This window comes from Xiphophorus couchianus, chromosome 17 (assembly GCF_001444195.1).
Source record: "Xiphophorus couchianus chromosome 17, X_couchianus-1.0, whole genome shotgun sequence".
NCBI lineage: Eukaryota > Metazoa > Chordata > Actinopteri > Cyprinodontiformes > Poeciliidae > Xiphophorus > Xiphophorus couchianus.
The window spans coordinates 14,204,107-14,224,593 of NC_040244.1; the positions used below are offsets into that span (position 1 = coordinate 14,204,107).

Below are 20,487 nucleotides of genomic sequence, written 5' to 3' on the forward strand. Positions count from 1 at the left end.
TGAATTCACAAGAAATGTAGGATGTCCTTAACTTTTAAAAATAGCTCATTTTTCCAAAATTTTGAAAATCATTTGGTAAGGTAACACAAGCAAAAATGATAAATCAGTAGAAATGTTATTATAGTTTACATAGAAGCTAGCCACCTAAAAAATGGGATTTAAGGCCTTAGTCAACTACACTAGTGCCACCCTCAAAGACTCGCTGTATTGAAGGCTATACACTTCCTATGCACTCTGGTGGATAATGTAAGTGCTACAGGTGGCAAGTACTAGCCAAGGTATAAACTATCTTTATTTAGATAAGCATTTTTATCGAAAGCATCCAATAATCTAACCTCTCTTGCCTCATGTTTTAAGGGGTTAATTCAAAATCGCATATATTTTGCAACTGGAAAATCTCCTTCCACTCAACGATCTTTGCTTTTTTTACGACAGGGATTTCGGCCCAGTAACAAAATGTCATTCAGACAATAAAAAAATGCTGCTGGTCGACATAGGGAGGAAGAAGTGATTGAAGACAGACTGTTCCTCGACAGTGAACCCAGCACAACAACAGAGCTATCCATGTCCCTACTCCTTGGAGAGTTCAGCAGACGCTGCGGGATATTCTGAACATAATAGCTTTACTGGGTCGGGTTTGCTTTGTGTTTACACCAGGGGAGCAGACACACGGCTCTGGAATTGACGAGATGGCTGTTTGTGCAGTTCGAGTACATGTATGAAATCTTTACAGAATATTACCCGCCACACAAAGCAATCTGCGATCACGGTGGCCCTGAAACTACCAAATGACATGTGCCCAGTGGTAATAATGGGTCAGAGTCAGAGGCACTTCTCAACATTTCACAATGTTCTCGTCAGAATTGCCATTCTGAGAGGTAAAGTGGTATGATTCAACTTGATGAAGGCAATCAAAGCCACCTCTGGAGAAGATGAGTTTTCAGTCTGTAATGGTAGATGGAAAGTGACTTGACTGTTCTGACACTGCATGTGTGCATGTATGGGAAACTGACCGCGGAGGCTCTAAAACTTGAGAAAACAAGGTCCGTCTCAGTTGTATTGCATGATCAAGCTATAGTAAAGTACACAAGTTCATAAACAAGTCAGTCTTGTAATTAATCAAGAAGCAATCAGTCTCTTAATCTCTTAAAAACCAGAACTCATGTAGACATCAGTGACACCCGGGGCTTAACACAATTCATATTTGAACATACAACCAATAGTGGATCTGAATCTTTTAACGTATTAGACATTTTCATTAAAAACGTGTTAAATGAATATTGACAGGCATTCAGTAAAAGTTCATCTTGAACTCAACTGTCGAGGCCATTAAATGTTCATATTTTGTAGACAGCAGGATGCTAATTATAAGGAATGACACCCTATCTTGGCTAAACTTAAGAACATTTTGAAGTGACCTGGTAACCAACCATCAGTTCAGGTAAAAAGGTCAAAGCTGGTGTTTTTATGTTCCCCACAGAGCGGAATATTGTACTGAATGTTTCACCAACAGATATTTGGAGTTTCGAGCTGCCACTGTGGCTAATATTGAACATAGCATTAGCTCAATACATTTGACAAATTGCTCTGGAGATAGAATCTCCAAACAATGCCCCGTCCAAGAACTGACTGGTATATCGAGCGCTCATTAGCAACGGTAGGAGACGGTGTATTTATATTTAGAAATGCTCAGCAATACATTTCCCCCTGCTGTCAACAGGCATTCTTCTCCAACTGAGCTCATGGCAAAACATAAAATAATCCCCACTGAGGTTTATCTTTTTTACTTATAGTTGTGTGTGACACCCAATGCCTGGGTGAAGCAGAGATAGAAAGAAAAGGTGCCAGCTCTCTGGAAAATGTGATTTGGATTTAGAGCGGGTTAAGGTTATGTAACTATATTTTACTAGAGGTCTATAGTCATTTGATAAATATATCAAAATATGCAATAAAGTGAAATTGAGTTTTTCTTCTCCAGAGGATGTTGAGGAAGGTAAGACTTCCTTCCTTCAGATGTTAGAACAGCCCTCAGGAGGGAAGTAGCACTTGATCAAATGTCTTGACACCAAACCATCACAGGAAGTTACCTGTGAAATCAGTCACCTCTTGGTTAGCGATTTCTGTCCAGGTCAATGCATTCAGTCTCCATGGTAACCAACAGTTGCACTGGCCAAAGGATTTAAGTATTCTTAAATGCTTTCATTGTGGTGTCTGGTTTCGACTTGTATGAACACTACGGCGCTACACAGCAGACCACACCCTTTTGTTGTCTGGACCAGCGCACATTAGCTGGAACATGCCGTAACTGTAATTAATCCCTTTATTCCTAAGATTAAACATTAGCAGCTGGCAGCATCAGTGTCGTTTTGAAAGCACTTACTCTTGGTTTATGCTGGACTTTTTGTCCGCGTGGCACAGTGCAGTCAAATTTAGTCATTTCACCAGTAAAATCCTTTTGCACGACATCGTGGGGGCAAAATTTTTCACTCCACACACCTCTGAAATGTTGTAACTGCGTAGACAGTTCTGTGCGGAAAAAGCTATTGAACGAGCAAGAGCTTGTGGAATGGAGGTTTGCAAAGACATATTGAGGGTCCCACCAATACAGACCACCACGCTCACAGGTTTTGCCATGTTGCTACTACCAACTATGTTGTACGCTTGCTGTAGGCGACCTACACTGCCCCCTAGAGTCTAGCAGAATGTGGGCTAGAATGGAGATGAAATGCACAGAGTATAATTGCTGCAAAGGTTGTCGGCCTGATTCCGCAAGTCTTTTTCACACTGAATGTACAGCCATCAAACATAAACCAAGCTAAAAATGTTTCTTGCTGACCCATCAGTTTTCAGGTACACCGCAATCCGTACATCCCTATTTGGTTTGGCTTTCATTAAACAAAATTTTTCTTTTGAAAATAATTAGTCCCCCTATTGAATTTTAGTTACTCAGACTTTAAATGCGTTTATGCTTGGAATAATTGGTTGGTTGCATATAAATGAACACTTTTTAATTCATAAAAAGACACTTGAAATGTATTTAGATCTGTCTGTGGACGGTGAAGTATTTGCCAATTTTGAAACTTTGACATTTTTTTAACCCGTAGGTTAAATTAAGCCCATTAATTCAACATGAAACACATTTTAAATACATTTAGACATTCATTAACTTAGGTTTGACTTATGAGCCCAGTTTTGTGTAATTTAAACAAAAAGAAAAAAACAATCCTCACTGTCATTTCAAGGAAATTTTGCTCAGATAACAGGAATTGTTTCTTTTTGCTTTCTGTCATTCCGTTTATCATTCTGATCATTCTCTCTGCTGCTGCTGTCTCAAATACAGATAAGCTGATTTAGCAACCTGCATTATCAACAGCTAAGTGATTCTGATTTAGATGGTGGCTAATTGATTGCTGAAACTCTGCAATTGCCTGGAATTGAATCCCTGCGTCATTGTGCGTGCAGCAGCCTCAGAGGGTGTTGATAGTGATTAGTCATGAACATGGCTGGCATTGCTGCCCTTCCCATGTTGGCAGTTGGCATTACTGTGTGGTGCAGTGTTCTCTCCTTTCTCGCCAATACACACACACACACACACAGACACGCCCACGCACACACAGAGCTGTTCTCACACCTCTCCCTGCTATCTTTGAGACGCTGCGTTAAGATGGCATTTGTCTTTGCCACATAATGGCGGTCAGTCTACTGAAACAGGATTTCAAATAGGCTTTTCCTCCCACTCACAGAGACGAATCATCCAACAATCTTAAGATATGAAAGTACTGCAGGAAATGCTAAGTCGCTGTGAAAGAATGTTTCTGGACTCTGTCTTTTTTAGGTGGTTTCTTGCTGAAAATGAGTCAAAACCACAATCCTGTTCTGTTTCTATAGGAATATGTTTTTATCTAACGCAACAGATTTGCATAAATCTTTGTGATTTCATTAGAAAAATAGCAGATCTTTCCCGAAGATTCAAATCAGTGCATCTCTGTGGATTCTTTTTCATCAAAAGCATGCGGTGCACTCCTTTTTCCAGCAGGGAGCACTCCAACAAGGTACCACAACTGGCAACCTTTGCTGTCTGTGAAAAGATTCATGTGCAGCTACATGGGAAATGGCTTTCCCTGTAGACTTACAATAATTAATCTTTGTTTGGAGTCTTTGTATGGAAATTGTAGAACTCTGTCAATGTTTTAATTTAAAGCATAAGTCTTTAATGATATATTTGCCAGTCTTTCTATGGGGACTGAATTTCTTGCCAATGTTTCTTTGTGAAAGAGCTCAAGCTCAGTCAGATTGGATGGGCTGTTTGTGTTTATGCATTTAAGGCATTGTGTGTTTTCCATAATAAGGTGCTTAAATCATTATTAATTTATCAGTGAATTTTAAAAATGAAAGAAAATGAACGCTGTAGTGTAATTGCCTGATATACACCCTAATGGCACTAAAAGCAACTGAGATTCTGCTGTTGAACATTTGATCAGCCCTTTACATGTCAATGTTTAAGTATTAGTTGATGAATCAGTAACATGGTCTGTAACTTTGCTGCAATAAGTTTATATTTTGTTCTTTTTTTACCCTTCTCTTTGCGCAGTACGTTAGAAACAACCTTCGACACCACAGTGACGACCGAGGTGAACGGGCGGAGTCTCCCCGCTCTCGCTGCTCGCTCCTCCCCCATGGCCTGGCGTCTTGGCCAGTCTCAAACCCCACGTCTCCAGGCAGGCGAAGCCCCCTCCATGCCCAGCGGATATCCTGCGCCCAGGTCCAGCACAGCGGGCGCCGCCCCCAACACGGGCCGATACAGCGGCCACTCGGACCCCTCCAGGTGTGTTACTCAGTTCTGGAAAACTCATTAATTTCTAAGATTCTTTCCCTATTCTTTTGCAGTGACTTATAAAACTTTATTAGAAACTATTAGAAATTGCTTTGGGTTGATTTGAAATGTGACTGACACAGAGATGAAAAAGAAAGGAAATAGAAAGAAGCATAGAAAGAAGTCGGCACCCCAGAAGTCTGCCTCCACACCTGCAGAAAGCGAGAAAACAAACCCAACAAACATACGCATGTAAATGACACTGAAAAATGTACGGTATAAGTCAATACAAGATGTTAGTGGCAACTGGAGCTCAACGTACGGTGTATATGAGAAGCACCTGAATCTATTCATGTGTGAGTGTTAGAAGATGGATGGAGCTAAATACAGAGCAATCGCAAATAAAACATGGTAGAGGTTGAAAAGGACTTGACTTCTACTTTGAAAATGACCCAAAACATACAGGCAGAACAAAAATGGTAAAGTATAGACAGTATAATCAGGTGTAAGAAAGAGTCTGTCTATCATCTTTGAAGCTCATAAGGTTTAAAGATGATGTCCAACAAATCTGTCTGAGCATTAGCTATTTTGCAAAAAAGAATGCGGAAACTTTTCTGTGTCCAAACCCGCAAAACTGGTAGCTACAGATATTTGGGAGCGGGGGGGATCTCTGCCACTGCGGCAGAATCTCTACGTAGTTAAGTAGTTTAGCATTACTTTCAAGGTCTTTTTGACAAGTGACATGACTCATTTTCATTCAGCCTTTTTCATATTGCCTTTGTCCAAAAAGCACTCAGAAATTCATGTTTAGCTGGCTATTTAAACGGCAACCCAAGGCCACACTTTTCTTTCTCTCTGCATCAATACAAATAGGCTGCTGTCATCCACCAAGGCTGTCTTTGGTTTTTCAAGCCTTCAACGGGAAGATTCAGATGATGCATTTCCGCAGCCGTTGCTGGTTCTCGATAAGCTGACAGATTACCTCAATAAGAAAAGAGACAAGTTTTGTTGAAAACATTATAGTGCCTCTCCGGCTGGTGACCTTCATTGATTACTATGGCAATATACTGTATGTTGTAAAAAAGTCAAGAGATGTGTGAAACCTCTTCCTATTCCACATTTACTCACTTCCACAGGAGCACACTCCACAGACAAAAGGTGTTCCAAACATTTAAACAATGATCATAATAATGTGGTCAGAAGCTTACATCTAACACATCAGGGACATGATGTCATATCTTCATGTTGATGGATTAATTTGAACAACATTTTTCCAGGGTGGAATAATCATGAAGCAAACTAATTAAGGCTGGAGCCACTCAAGAAGATTATACATTGCAAAATGGTTTTGATCACTCTGATCAAATGGTTTTGTCCAAGTTTTAAACTTTTGACCCCAAGTTATCGTCTTTATGAAGAAGAGAGATTCTTTGGTAGGTGCTTACCCAAAAGTCAGCAAAACCTCACCCTGCATGAAACTGGAAATCACTGGAATACCCATGTGAATATCTTGTAAAGCAGATCTTATATCACAGTTGACTAAAAGAGGGAGCCCACCTTTAAAGAACCACCTTACAAGCTTTAATGCCTCCGAGCTCCACAAATAAAATGCATTTCCACACATGGACAATCCAACCACTTTCTGAAGAAAGACTGACTGACCTCAGTCTTTAAAAGTATGCTTGAAGAAGTCAAGTAGAGGCTTTCCCTTTCAAAAACTTAACACATTTGGGTTTTCCAACAGATCAATGAGCCCAAACACACATCAAAACTGATTTTGAATGGAGAAGCACTGGAACACCATTCTATATCTTGATAAAACACGATATAGAAAGACTTGTGCCGTTGGTTTGGTTTAATATTTAAATTACTAAAGAATTGTCCATTCACAGATACCTAACCGACAGTGGCCTCCACCTTTATGGACGGACTGCAGGCCGATCCTCGGATGTGACTTCTCCTCGGGAGATTGCCCAGAGAGGGAGCAAAGAGATACAGGGCGACATTGACAGGTGAGGACAGAATCGATCAGTGTCGCTGTGACTGCTGGTCTCTGTGTCAAGATGATCCGTAAGAGAATAACCCAAACACAGGAGGAGGCAAAAAAAAATGTCCTTTCAATCATGGCAATGTGTATTACCATTGTGTCCCTCACATGTTTCTTCATTCGCTTTTCTAGTTGCTTTTCATTATCAGCTTCAATCAGCAGAACAAGTTTAAGTGCAAACACCCCAGAGTGCACTGTGCTATACTGTTAATGATACTGATGCATAAAATATATATATACTATATATATAAAATGTAGTAAAAGTGAGCTGATCAAACTAATATGAGTCTTTGATGTTTGGACAGAGATCTGTGAGTGTTTTTGTCACATCAAGCGACTCTACTTATTGTACTTTTAAATTATTAATGTTGTTAAGACCGGAGTGTAAAACATCAAATTTTGCTTTATCGTATTTAGTGAATGAGTCGCCTACTTACTGTCATCCTTCTGTTGCCTATGTGCTTTATGTCTCTCACTTTTAAGTGTATGTTGTCTGTTTTCTGCACAGTATTGGTTCCTGTGCTGTGGTGTATGCTACCGTGTCACAAAACGTAGCTCTAAACATGAAGACATTAAGGTGTGAAAACATCAGCTTTGTTTCTGCTTTTTTTGTGATTACAGTCTCTTGTTTTAATATACATGAGGACCAACTGGTGATTTAAAACTCAGAGATGCCATCAGCGCAGACAAAGTGTCTGCATAGTTGAGAATGAGATTGGAAAACTATATTGTTGGGTCGTTGCTGTGACATTTGAGCAACACTTGTGTAAAAATAAAATATCTTTAGTGGTAGCACATGATTGTGATACAGCAGGCTCTGGAGTTTTATTTTGACATTTTTAAGGACTTGCTTCTAGGCCTGTCACGATAACAAATTTTGCTGAGCGATTAATTGTCTCAAAAATTATTGCGATAAACGATAATATTGTTTGAAGACCCTTTTACACTGATTTAATGGAAATGACGTAATAATGCATGTAATTTCCTGCCAAAGATAGATGCACTTTATTTTCAAAGGAATATTTAACACTGGAACTGATAAACAAAATAAACAAAACAACCAAAAACAAAAATAAAATGGATTCTCAGTCTCCATTAACAAAAAATGTACTTGAATAAAAACTAAACAACATAAAGCCAAAGTGGAAATAAATACTGCATTCAACCAAAAGAGTGCAGATTATGAAATCTGTATATTATGTTGTCCTTCAGTAATAATTAGATTTAAATAGAGAAAATGGGCAGATCGACTTCCTGATGCAATAGTTCACACTACATGATTTTTTGCTCCTATTTTTCCCCTTATGACAATCTTAAAACGTTGGTCTTTCTAAGATTGTTGCTTGCGATTTCATAACCGATCATCCTGTAGTGTGTGGTGTGTTACGGTAGATCGACGTTGCGTCCAAATCAGGGGTTTTCCCGACTGGGAGCTTAACTCCACCTGTTGAATGTGACAGGTAGCCAATCAGAAAGTGCGGATTCTCCTCCGTGTTTTCTGAGGGGAAATTACGGAGGGGAATCCCAAACAGCTGACACGGCGCAACCCGAAGTCCAGCGGACATTGGAGATGATATGTGGAAACAACATTAATGTTTATTCAACATTTTGTGCAAAGAATATAGAAATGACAAGGGGAGGAGTTGGAGCGAAATTGCTACCGCAGTTGATAAACCCGGTAACTTTTCAGCTGTTCATCGTTAATGTGACATAAATAGGTTATAATGTCAGGACTTTACGCTGACACTAGCCACATGCATTGCAGGTAGATTGTAGTAAAGCATTGATTAATGCCCAGTTTTAAAATTAGTTAACTGGACTTGTAGCCATTGTTGGACACCTAACGGCACGATCGAACCCGATCGAACAGTTATACCTAGGATTTCTGTCGGCTAATGTGTGGTCTGTCAGGTTTTGAAAATGGGCCGACAACTTGTGTCGTGTGCGCTGGGCTTTACACTAAGGAAATAAGGAACGTCAGTGGAGAGCACTGGAGTTGAGCCTTTTTTCATTCAGTGTCATCAACAGAAAGAGAAAAAGGCCGGAAGAGACGATAATGCCGATAATTAAAATTAGGTTGATAGTTTCAATTTATTGTACAATTAATTGATTTATCGTTTATCGTGACAGGCCTACTTGTTTCGTTTAGAACTCTTTAGACAGACTTGTGATTTTATATTATAGATGTCAAAGTGTGACTTAAGGGCTATTTGACACCCTTGGAGTGAGTTTATGTGGCCTGTGACTATAATTTCACAACAGTACAAATTTAGAGTCCCAGCACAAGGAGTTGATGCCGAAGCATTATTTTACTGTTGAGTAAGTTCTTTTTAAAACCGAAAATGTGAATTACATGCACATTGTTTAGCTCTACTTTAATTCCATATTTAATACCATCATAAATATCTAGTGACTTTTCCAAAAAACGAGAATTTATTAAATGTGGCCAATTGTTTCCAAAAAAAGGACTGACCTATATCTCTCTCTTCTTTTGGTGAGAATAGAGATTAAACTAATTTCCAGATTAAAATAACAGGAAACACCTTTTCATGTGTCAGAGCTTTAGTTTTCTAAAAAAGAAAATAAAAAAATGGCAACATTTTTTTTTTTTATTCAGTTTATTGGGCAGAAACCAAATACGCCACACAATGTTTTTGTGTGTGTGTGTGTTTGCTTTTAAGTGACAATAATATTCGTTGTGGCCTTTACAACTTTGGCCCCAGTTGCACAAGCAATTATATTACAGCGTGATAAAATTGCATGTAATTTAGGGTATTACGAAGTTTTGCACTACATAGTATTATTAGCATCTGTTTTTGTTTCATCCCAGAACAAAGTGATCTACATTTGGAGGTTGTTTTTGCTGTAAATCAGCCGACTGGCGTTCTGGCTTTATGTGGCCTGAGTCGGGAAATCAGCAGGCCATGAACTCTCCAGCTGTGCATGGGGAGTTCATGGTTGCTGTGCAGGAAAAGTTGGTGTTCTATTTCCACTCTTAATTTTTCTTCCATCGTGCTACAAAACGAAGAGCAACAATTTCAGTTTGGGCTTAATACGTTAAACCTTAGTTTACCCAGGGTGTAAAGCCATCGTTGGAGCATTCAAAACTTAGTTTTCCTATAAAATTGAAATGCAAGGCAGATATGACAAAGTGCAATTTGGTTATTAGAGCTGCAAAACCTCCTGCCTCCAGATTGTTGAGCAGGTGCGATGCTGATTTAAACCTGTCAAAAAAGATTGTAAGGACTGACATTAAGAGAGGTTGGAAGAAGTCGACCGATGCAGTGACATTTTCCAGCTCTTACTTGTACTGAGATTTCGACAACAGCCAGAACAGCATGAGGTGAAAAGGGAAAAAAGAGAAAACAATCAGACGTGTGTCAAGATTTTGACGTCTTTTCTTCTTTTTGCCTTCAATTAGAGCAGCTCTGTTTGAACACTTCAGCAAACCTGATGACATGTTGCAGGATTTCCTAGACAATGGATGTCAAGCTGTATTATTCAGTGAACACGATGTGGAAGCGGAGTGATGATGTAATTAAAACCGACTGGTGATTGACGCCTGCGTCATAATGCAAACCATTATAATCCTGTTGCTGCAGCTTGCAGTTCTTTGTGTGTCATTTGCTTTTTTGCAAGGTTGTTCATTAGAATTTGTTATTTTTTGGTATTGATTACCTTTGTGACCTTGGTCGTAAAACCAGATGCTGTATGTAGGCCATAGATTTAAACTCAAAGTTGTGCAACCACTACATGTTATGTGGAAAAAGAACTAGTTTAATAATTATTGAAGTAAAATAACACAGAACTCAAAAAATGCTAAAACTAGTCAGCATGAACTCAAAGGGTATAGAAGAATTTAATGCAGTTAGAAGGGCTGGATGATATGGCTGAATAACATCACGATATAAGCAATTCTTATTAGTTGATATCGATAATTATTCATTAGTTTTTGTTTTAGTTGTCTGAAATACTGCCAAACTGGTGGTGTTGGGGTTTTTTTTAAGCAGTTATGAGGCGCAACCTGAAACTGCTGCTGTGCAAGTTAGTCAACAGGTTGTTGCTAGATAACCAAAGACTGAGTTAGCTGGCTGTAAGAAATTGAGTGGCTAAAGCCTTTCTTCTGCCTACATCCCCCAGAATGCTGTGCGGTTCGGAAATCAGTGAAATTATTGACTATTCTATCAGACGTATCATCTACTGGTATTGATCACGTCTATCTAAATATATATATTGTTATTGATTTAGGGGCTGCACAGTGGCGCAGTTGATAGCACTGTTGCCTTGCAGCAAGAAGGTCCTGGGTTCGATTCCCGGCCGGGGTCTTTCTGCATGGAGTTTGCATGTTCTCCCTGTGCATGCGTGGGTTCTCTCCGGGTACTCCGGCTTCCTCCCATAGTCCAAAAACATGACTGTCAGGTCACTTGGTTTCTCTAAATTCTCCCTAGGTGTGAGTGTGTGTGTGAATGGTTGTTTGTCCTGTATGTCTCTGTGTTGCCCTGCGACAGACTGGCGACCTGTCCAGGGTGTACCCCGCCTCTCGCCCGGAATGTAGCTGGAGATGGGCACCAGCAACCCTCCCGACCCCACTAGGGACAAGGGTGAACAGAAAATGGATGGATGGATGGATGGAGGGTTATTGATTTATTATCCTGTCCTAGTTAGAGGTTTTATTCTCATCTGAAGTTTGTCCAACTGTTGTTGCTGTAATACTTCCGTTCATGTATTACCAAGAAATTGGCAGTTACAATAAATCCATGCATAGGAAATAAATGCCTAGTACATGATGAGCATGTAGGTTTAGCTTGTTATCTTTATTTGCTTAAGTCTACTGTCATAGCAATGATGCTAACTGTAAGCAATGAGTTAGCATTTTGTCGCATTAGCCTGAAGCTAGCTGTCTTGTCACCAACCTGTTAGCATTTATTTTGATGTGAAAGCTGTGGAGTCGTTCTATAACAATATATTGTAGCATGTGGTTGTGCACATAGGCATGTGGAATCTGAAATGTGTTTGCGTACTGACAGTTTTACAGCATATGGGAGGCTATGAATAAACAGCCAGCACCTGCAAGTAACGTCTGCCAAACTGGTCAGAGTATTCAGGGAGAAAAGGATAAAAACCTTAGTCTCCTATGATTGTAAGATTTTGTGATTACATCGCTATATTTATTTAGCTGTAATGCTAACATTGACATTTCTTAGTATTTTTAATCATTGAATGGCTTTCTCTCTCATTTGCTGTGTGCACTCTGTCCTGGTACAGCTTGTGTTCATTCAGAAAAGGTTTTTGGTAAAAACAAAATATATTTTTCTCTCCACAATGATTAGTTGAGTCATTTTTCCTTGGGGGCAGTTATGTATGACTCATCAAAACACTCACTGAATCTCACTGAATCTGAATACTTGTCAGTCTTGAAGTGATCTTCCTGTCTGGCTTTAACCTCAGGATATGATGAGAATAGAAATGAATCTGGTGAACTTTCTCAATATCTGAATATTTCACTAAAGTTTTTCACTTTAAAAAACCCCCCAAAAAACAGCTTTTCTGTCTTAGCACACCGTGCCTCAGGGAAAACGATATTGATGCCTGCCTTCCCGTTGGTTTCCTAGAGGCAACAGTCTCCCCACAGGATCAGAGTTTGAACTATGAAACCTTGTTTTCTTTTGTTTCTTCTTTTCCATTTTCTCCCAGAAAACTATATAAACGGAGATAAAAATACCCGACGCTTCCCCCAGCGCCGCTGGGACGAGTGATTGTCAGCGGCTGAGCTGTCACTTCTCGCTGACATACACCGGAGCTCAGGGGGAAATTTATATCCGAAGCAATTGCTCACCAGATTTCACACCTCAGCCTGGCTTTACCTCCGCAGGACAAGATCTGCCTTCCACGACTATATTTCGTCTTTTATCCAAAAGCCTGCTTTTCCCCAAAGCCCCTGGCTGGAAGGGAAAATGAGTACTGGATAAGTCGCGGGTTTAGACAATCTGTTTACTGCCTTACCTTTGGAGAATTTCCAGCACCGGAAATGTGTATGCCGCCAATCAGAAAAGTACAAGAGAAGCGTTTAGCTTTATTCTTCAGAAGGAAATCCAGACTGACAGCCATATATTCTTCACTGTTAACTGCTTTGAATGACTTAGGATTTAATATGTTAGTCAGTCTGACTTATTTCTTGCATGTCTCTCCACTTTCTCTTATGTTTAATAGGAAGTTGCTTATTTTATGCCGTAAATACTTCAATTTGCTGCTGAGTAAATGTAGGTTTACGGCAAAACCAGGTTAGTAGTTCTTACAGCAGAACTGCAGACGCAAGCAGGATAGAATATGTGGTTTGGGGCAAATTGCTTTCCCACCAATCAGAACTATGAAACAGCCAATAACTGCTAATTAAAATTTAATCCGGTCGTTATTTTGAGCGATCAATTTTAAAGGGCCTCAGAAAGACGGGCCTTATTGGATCGCCTCTGGTGTAACAAGAGCACCGAGCCTGTTGTCCTTCCTTCCCAATTCTCCAGGCTCACGGAGTTTTCGGGAAGCAGAAAGTGCGAGCTGGTCAGTGTACACAAAACTGAGCTCCCAGGAGGCTCGTTACGCTTTCGTGCTTTTCGCAGGCTGAGCGCTGCGGGCTTTATTCCAAACCGACAAAATCCCAGCAGAAATGCATCTAAATGACTCATCATGTCACCAAGAAAAAGGCCCAAATCAACACACATTCAGTCACAGTTTAACAGCTCTGGGAGTCGAACTAGCTGAAATTGATACATCTGATTATTATTATTATTATTATTATTATTATTATTATTATTTTTATCATCAATGCCATGTGAGTTGGTGTAGGGTCGTAAATATTTTTAGATTTCCTTTTCCATTACAATGTTTCATTGAATGCTACGTAGGGCTGGGTAAGAAACTCAATTCAATTTAGATGTTTTAGAAAGTCTACCTTATTGTCAATTCAACAAATGTACTAGACATACAAGGAATCAAAATGACTCCCATGCTCGCCACATTGTAAAACTAAAAACTTGAAGACATCAAATTACATCAAATAACCAATAGTAGCAAAAGGTTTTCCATAATCCCTAAAAAATGCAACAATAATATTTTGAAAATTTCATTAACCAGATACTTTATACGATTTTAAAAACACTATTCGATTTGCTATTGACACAATTCAATATTGATTTAAATAGTTTGATTAGTATTTAAATCAATGCTTATTGATTTAGTAATAAGTAGTATACAAATAATTAATTGGGATACTGCTTAATTTTTGGTATTAGTTTTACATTTTTCCTGTAAATATGAACAACTATGGTGTTATACATTACTTAAGAATTTATATATTCACATAATACAATAGTACTTGTACTCAATACGGAATACAAAGCATGCTAGTACTGTTTTAAAATTGAATTTAATTGTCTGTAAACGTAAATAGTTATCCTTGTGGAAACTGATATAATTTATAAATCAAAATTTTTAAGCATATTTTAATATTGTCATTCTGACCCACACACCCCACCAGTAGGTGGTGGTAACACATACAACATACCTGTTTACCAACCACCAATAAATTCAAGAAGAAGAAGAAGACAACTTCACATCAAAGTGTTTTATATGTGATAATATAAAACAAGCATTGGCCAACGGAGCTAATTGAATCACAGGGTTTTCCGAATAAATATCGAATTGGAAAAATGTACAGCAATGCATTGATAATCAGTATTTTTATTCCATTCCTTATGCCAAGAGATACTTGCCCCCACTTTCTACTGCTGCTGACATAAGGACATATTTATGCATATCTCTACTAATGTGTGAATACAGAGTCTGTAACAACACTTTTACAGCTTTAGTACTTTACTTCTGCAGGTGTCTGATGAACCACCATATTTAACTTTCTGATGAGGGTTGGTGAGGAATGTCCAACTTCATTGGTAGGTTTCAGTGAATTTTTTTAACCTCAAATTTGGAAATCTCGATTACAGATACAAAGCATTGATTGATCTGACAGAGAATCTCATTGTCGGCTCTGAAAAGAGCACATCTGGAGATGGTCGGGTCCCTCAGATGGTTAGTAAGTTTGAAAACAATTGAGAGCCCAGCTTTTTCCCTAAAAGCCCTTTTCATCTCTAAAAATATCCCTCTGCCATGCAACATAGATGAGCACGTGCCCATGGCTGTGCTGTCAAGCACAGATGCCTATGGAGAATGTTTTGACACCACCAGGCTCCCATTTCTCTGCAGAGACACGAATAAGTAACGGGGCTTTGCTTTTAGTGTCCCAGTGTCATGCGTGTGCGCTGCCATCTCTCCGCCTCTGTTGACTGGTCTGTGGCAGCTGGCTCTGCACTTCTTCGAGTTTTTTTTTTTGTTTGTTTTGTTTTTGATTTGAAGCTGTTGGGGGAATTGGAGGAAACCATGTTGAAATGCCTGCTACAGTTTTGTTGTCCATTCCCAACAAGAGAGAGCTTGTCTTCGTCCACATTTGAGTGTGTGTCTGCAGATGTGCGCACTTGTTGCCAAGCAGCAGGATCCAGGCTGTCAGTCCGTGGCAGTCGTGGCGAAGCTGCGCTGCTTGTCAAGTGCTGCTGTAAGCAGTGAGGAGATTTGGAGGGAAAGAGGTTCTTGCTATCTCTGAGAAAGCCAGTCATTATCTAAGTTTGTGGTGTGTCATTTATCTCTGCCGCTGGCGCTGCTCAGGAAGCAAATATCCTACAGCATTGCACCTGAAAGTGCGACACTGCAACATTTCTGCTGTCTATGCTTTCTGACGTTTTCCCTTTTAGTTTTCACATTCCTCAGACTTTTGTCTTTTACTGGGTCTTGAACTTTATCAAATCCACTCAGGCATGCAGACTAAACTTTGCAAACTTTTGCTAGTTTGAGGTTGAATCCCTGATTCAAATGTCTTGGTATATTCAGCTAATATGCATGCAGTCGTTGTGTGAATTGTACCGACTCTACAGTCTGCATTCACATGTTGTTGTCTTGCATGTCTGTGTAAAATGGGGTCACTCTTGAAAATGAGAACACATGTCTCAAAAGAGTAACCTCTATACATAGAAATCAAACATGAATATCTACAATAGTCACAAAAACTTAGGGAGTCCAACCTACAATGAAGTGGGCTGAGGAGATCATGCAAAAGTGATTTCCTCCTCATTGTCTGTTGAGATGTGGCATCCCACTTTTATTGCTTGGCAGTCCTTGAGGTCATGGAGGTTCTGGAGTCCAGAGTTACGAGCTTCTCCCTGGTGACTGAGTTGATCCCAGAGGTTTTCTGTGGGACTCAGATCTGGAGAAAGTGCAGGCCACTCCATTCAAGGTTCCCCAGTCTCCAGCTGTCGCTCTTTAATGATCCGACATTGATGAGTTGGAGCTTTCTCATCCATGAGGATAAAATTAGGCCTGTGTTGCTCATTCTGGGGCACAATGACTGGATTAATGGCGTTATTTGGGTGGTATTGGCTTGCCGATGTCAGTGTATTGACAAGACATAGCTGCCCACGCTGTAACATCAAAGGCTCGTCTGGTGACAGCAGTGACTGAGAGGTAGAGCTCTCCTTGATTGTTTAAATAAGCGTTTTGATTGAACCAAGAATTTTACTGGTCGAATCAAACAGCTGCTGTGAATTTTGTCATTAAGCACCTTGCTAGAAAACATCAAGTTGCGTAAAAAGTACTCACATGTTGGACATGTGCATAATTTCTGCAAATGAAACCACATGTGAAGTGTTTTCTAAGAATTTCAAAATCTAAAACACTGTTTTCCATCTTACTAGAAAATGTTTCAACACGTAAAACATGTCAGAAAGTTGTTTTACATGTGGGATACCTTCAGCATCGACTGGCATGCTGTCGGTAGTTTTTGCCTTAGAGACGTACTCTGAGAACAGCTTGCATACTTCAACTTGTCACTGGTTCAGTGGTTGACGTGCCCACCTGACCCCATGAGGATGGATCCCTGGGTGACGAGGCCAGAGAAATAATGCTGAGTGAGGTCAGAGCTGTCTGTCTGTTTTCCTGAGCGATGACAAACCCCATATGGCCACATTTTCAGCTGGCCTACACAGTTTGTCCAAGCCTTGATAACCTGCTGTATTCACGTATAAGCAAAAAGGATAAAAACATGATTTATCCAACGCCTGACTCACTTTAAATGCTAATAATTATCTTTTCTTGCGTTTCAAGACTAGAGGGAATTATTCAGGCAGCCTTTATCATCGCTAACATTAACATCTGCAGAGTTTGGGTAATTAGCATTTCCTGCACAACAGCAGTATGTATTTTATTACATTCAGTTCATCCTAATTGCCTGACTCCAGGTTTTATGTGAAACAGTGATGGTATCATAATGACTCACCTTAAGCTTATAGGAAGATGACCTAAGCAGGGCGCTAATTGCATTTTCATCCAACCACCTGAGATAATTAAATGTTATAAAACCCAACATCTAATACCAAGCTAATATCATTTATCTTAAAAATAGTTTCAAAAGTTTCTCATGATGTAATACCCTTCAGTGAATATGAACACCAACATTTAAAACAACAATGTATAACGTTTTAATTGCTTTCAGTAAAAACATCTTGCCAACCAGCTTGTTACTCAGCAGACTGAGTTTAAAACATCACTACCTTAATATCACTGACATGTGGGGCTTCTTTAGTTCTCATAAAACACAGAGCCAATATGGTCTCAAAATAATAATAATAATAAGCAGTCCAGTTGTCTTTTGCTTTTACATCCAAATCCAAAAATCCTATTTGCTAGCTTATAAAACAGACAACCTACAATTCCTGGTATGTGAGTCAAGTTCCTCTACTGACTGACAGTCATTCAGGTTCAGACCTGAATGTTATATTATTAAAATGGTAAAATCACTTATTTTGTTTCTCTGTAAGAACAGAATTGCTGACTAACTTTTGCTGAAAAACATTTTGCAGTGAGCTTAACTCCTTCACTTAGGGACAGTCTGGTGTGTATGTTTGGGCTCTGGCTCATGAGCCGCTTTCTTGCCCGTTTGCCAACAGTTTGTCGTAGAGTTGAACAATCTCCGCTGGGGAAAACAAGGCCTTCTGTAAATCCCCACACTGGCGAGCAACTGTTGTCATATTTGACTGCATTGCAGCAAGGAGCCCGGACATCTTGACCAGCTCGGTCCGGCTCCGCTGACGTCTTGCTGTCTGTCACTGCTTGGCAACGGACACGTTTCCAGCTTTCTGCTCCAAGGTCACCTTTTTCTTTCCTTTAATTGAGTTGGGTTGGGTTGAAATGAATTGAGTTAGATGCCACACTGTAACAATGCACATGTCTACTTGTCCTTGGTAACAAGCGTCTTATTAGAGACGAAAAATAATAGGCCAAGACTTTTCTATCTTGAATATGTGACAATTTGTTTTGCTCCATGAGCTACAAAGTTTAAAAAAAACAACTAAATTATTCATATGACTGAATTTTTTTGTTTTTGTATTTGTTTTCTGAGCGGGGTTCTGGGAAGAGTTTATAACCTTATCTTACCAGAAGCAGTGTATTTACCCTGATAAAATGGACAGACTTATGCTATTTTAAGTCAGCTTCAGTTTCAAAGTTGCCATGTGGCGTTCATGTAAACGCTATTTTCCAAATCTTTAAACAGTTGTAGTGATTTTGGTAGATCCTTTTGGAGAGAGAAAAGTATTTATTGGTAAAGAATTCCTGTTTGATACTAAATGAGTTTAAGAAATAGTCTTGAAAACAGCATTAGCTATGACATTAATGAGGTTGAAGGTTTTGATGTGGCAGAAATCTGACTTGGCTAGCACTAGATGTTAGAACTAAAACTAACTACCTATTTGTTATTGACAACATACAGATACATAACAGATACTACAACTCAACATTAATATTATTAAGCTAAGGTAATGTGCATTCATCACTGACAAAAATAAAAATAAATGTTGTAGTTACACAATTACAACAAAACAACTGCAAAAGCTACACCATAACTGCAAAAATCATAACACATCAAAAGCCACAATGGAAGTTATGCTAAAAAATAAAACTCTTAGCTTTTTTATGCTATGAAGTTTATCGTCACTTTTGTTATGATTATTTCATTGTCTTCTGTTGCTCCGTGTTGTGGTCTTTTCTGTTGAGTGTGGCTTTTGCAATTTGTTGACCCTTCTGAGCCACCGTAGGCTTATAATTTATAGAAAAAGCTTTAGCATAAGCAGTTCTATTTTTGAGAATCTCCATTTGTTAAAAATGGATATTTTTAACAGTGAACAAGTCCATGTCTAAAGTAGACATTGGATTAGCAGTGAAGCTAGCGCTAACAAAAAATGCTACATCAGTTTTTTTAATGTCTTCTTCGAAGTGAACAGTTATCTAGATATCTAGAGTTAATACTGCATTTTTCTTTCTTTGAGCTCAAATCAACCGTTGCTTTCCTTTTAAAGCAGAAAACTGTGTTTAGTCTACTTGTGATCTGCAGAAACAGAAGCTACTGTTTAGCCATCCATCTCCCAGAAATAAGGAGAGATGAATATGTGAATATGCAACAGCGGATGGACTGACATTTCTTAGCATCTCATATTATGCATGAGATTTTCTCCGGTCTAAGCTTGTCATCAAACAAACAGAGTTCTTATTCATTAAGTACTTCCTTTTTGATTTGGCTCCGTTCTGCATTGTCATCCTCCTTTAATTAACCCAGTGAAACCCGCCGCTGACAACATGTCTGATCGGCTCTCCAAGGACTTCTTGGGCCCATCCTGGTCAGGAGGAGAGGGAGGGGAGGGGTGAGGCGAACAGACGGGAGCGGGAGCTGGCAGTCGCAGTAGGTAGAAGTGGAACACTGAGGAGTCCTTTCTTCCTTTCTTCCTTTCGCGTTTCCATTTCCTCTTTCGACAAGCCAGTCGAGCCACGGCAGCTTCCATGTTCTCTGTCAGGTGAAGCTTCGCCTCAAGTCTTTACAATGGTGAGCCAATAGGAAGCAACTGACCCATAGGAGGTAAGATGATGGCAGAACTTGAACTATCCTCTGTAGAAATCTGAGACAATAGATTAATGTATTAATGTTTTGTGTGTTGGAAAGAAGTCAAATTATGACAGTTTATTTTCTCAGTAAAGGTCTTTATGTTTCACTTTGGGGATTAGAAAACGTATTGCTACGTTTTAGATGGAAAGGAATTTTTTTTGTTTCCTTAAACTACAGTATGTTGTGGTAATTTTGTCTTTGCCTTTTACAGTAGTTCAAAAAATTGTTCTTTCTGCTCACTTTTTCAAATATATTTGTGGGCATAAAGTTGTTGTTTTTTTTTTTTACTATAAGCCACAAGCATGAATTAAGATAACACAGAGCTTCAATAACTGTCATGATGGATTACTATTTTCAGACCCACATGCAGAACACAATACAGGAGAGGTATGTATGGTAATTGGTTTATTGTGAAACGGTAGGTAAAGGATGTGGAGGCTCTGGTCTGGTCCAGGGAGGAAACGGTTTCACGGAGCGACCGGCTCTCTAAAGAGGCAGAGCAGAATGGTGAGTTCAGGGTTGTCGGAAACGGAAGAGTCACAGAATAAACGGAGCTTACTTGTGGTTCGATGGTGTGAGATCCAGGAGGGTTTACTG

General features: G+C 39.4%; 1 protein-coding gene across 14 annotated transcripts in view; it reads left to right on the forward strand.

Moving 5' to 3' along the window:
- Nucleotides 1-20,487, forward strand: part of nav3 (neuron navigator 3) — a 272,465-nt gene that overhangs the window by 204,514 nt on the left and 47,464 nt on the right. For all 14 annotated transcript variants that reach the window (XM_028043463.1, XM_028043455.1, XM_028043457.1 and 11 more), the window contains 2 exons: nt 4,592-4,825; nt 6,706-6,825. In XM_028043463.1, the coding sequence (XP_027899264.1) occupies nt 4,592-4,825; nt 6,706-6,825 (354 nt within the window). The remainder of the gene's footprint in view (nt 1-4,591; nt 4,826-6,705; nt 6,826-20,487) is intronic.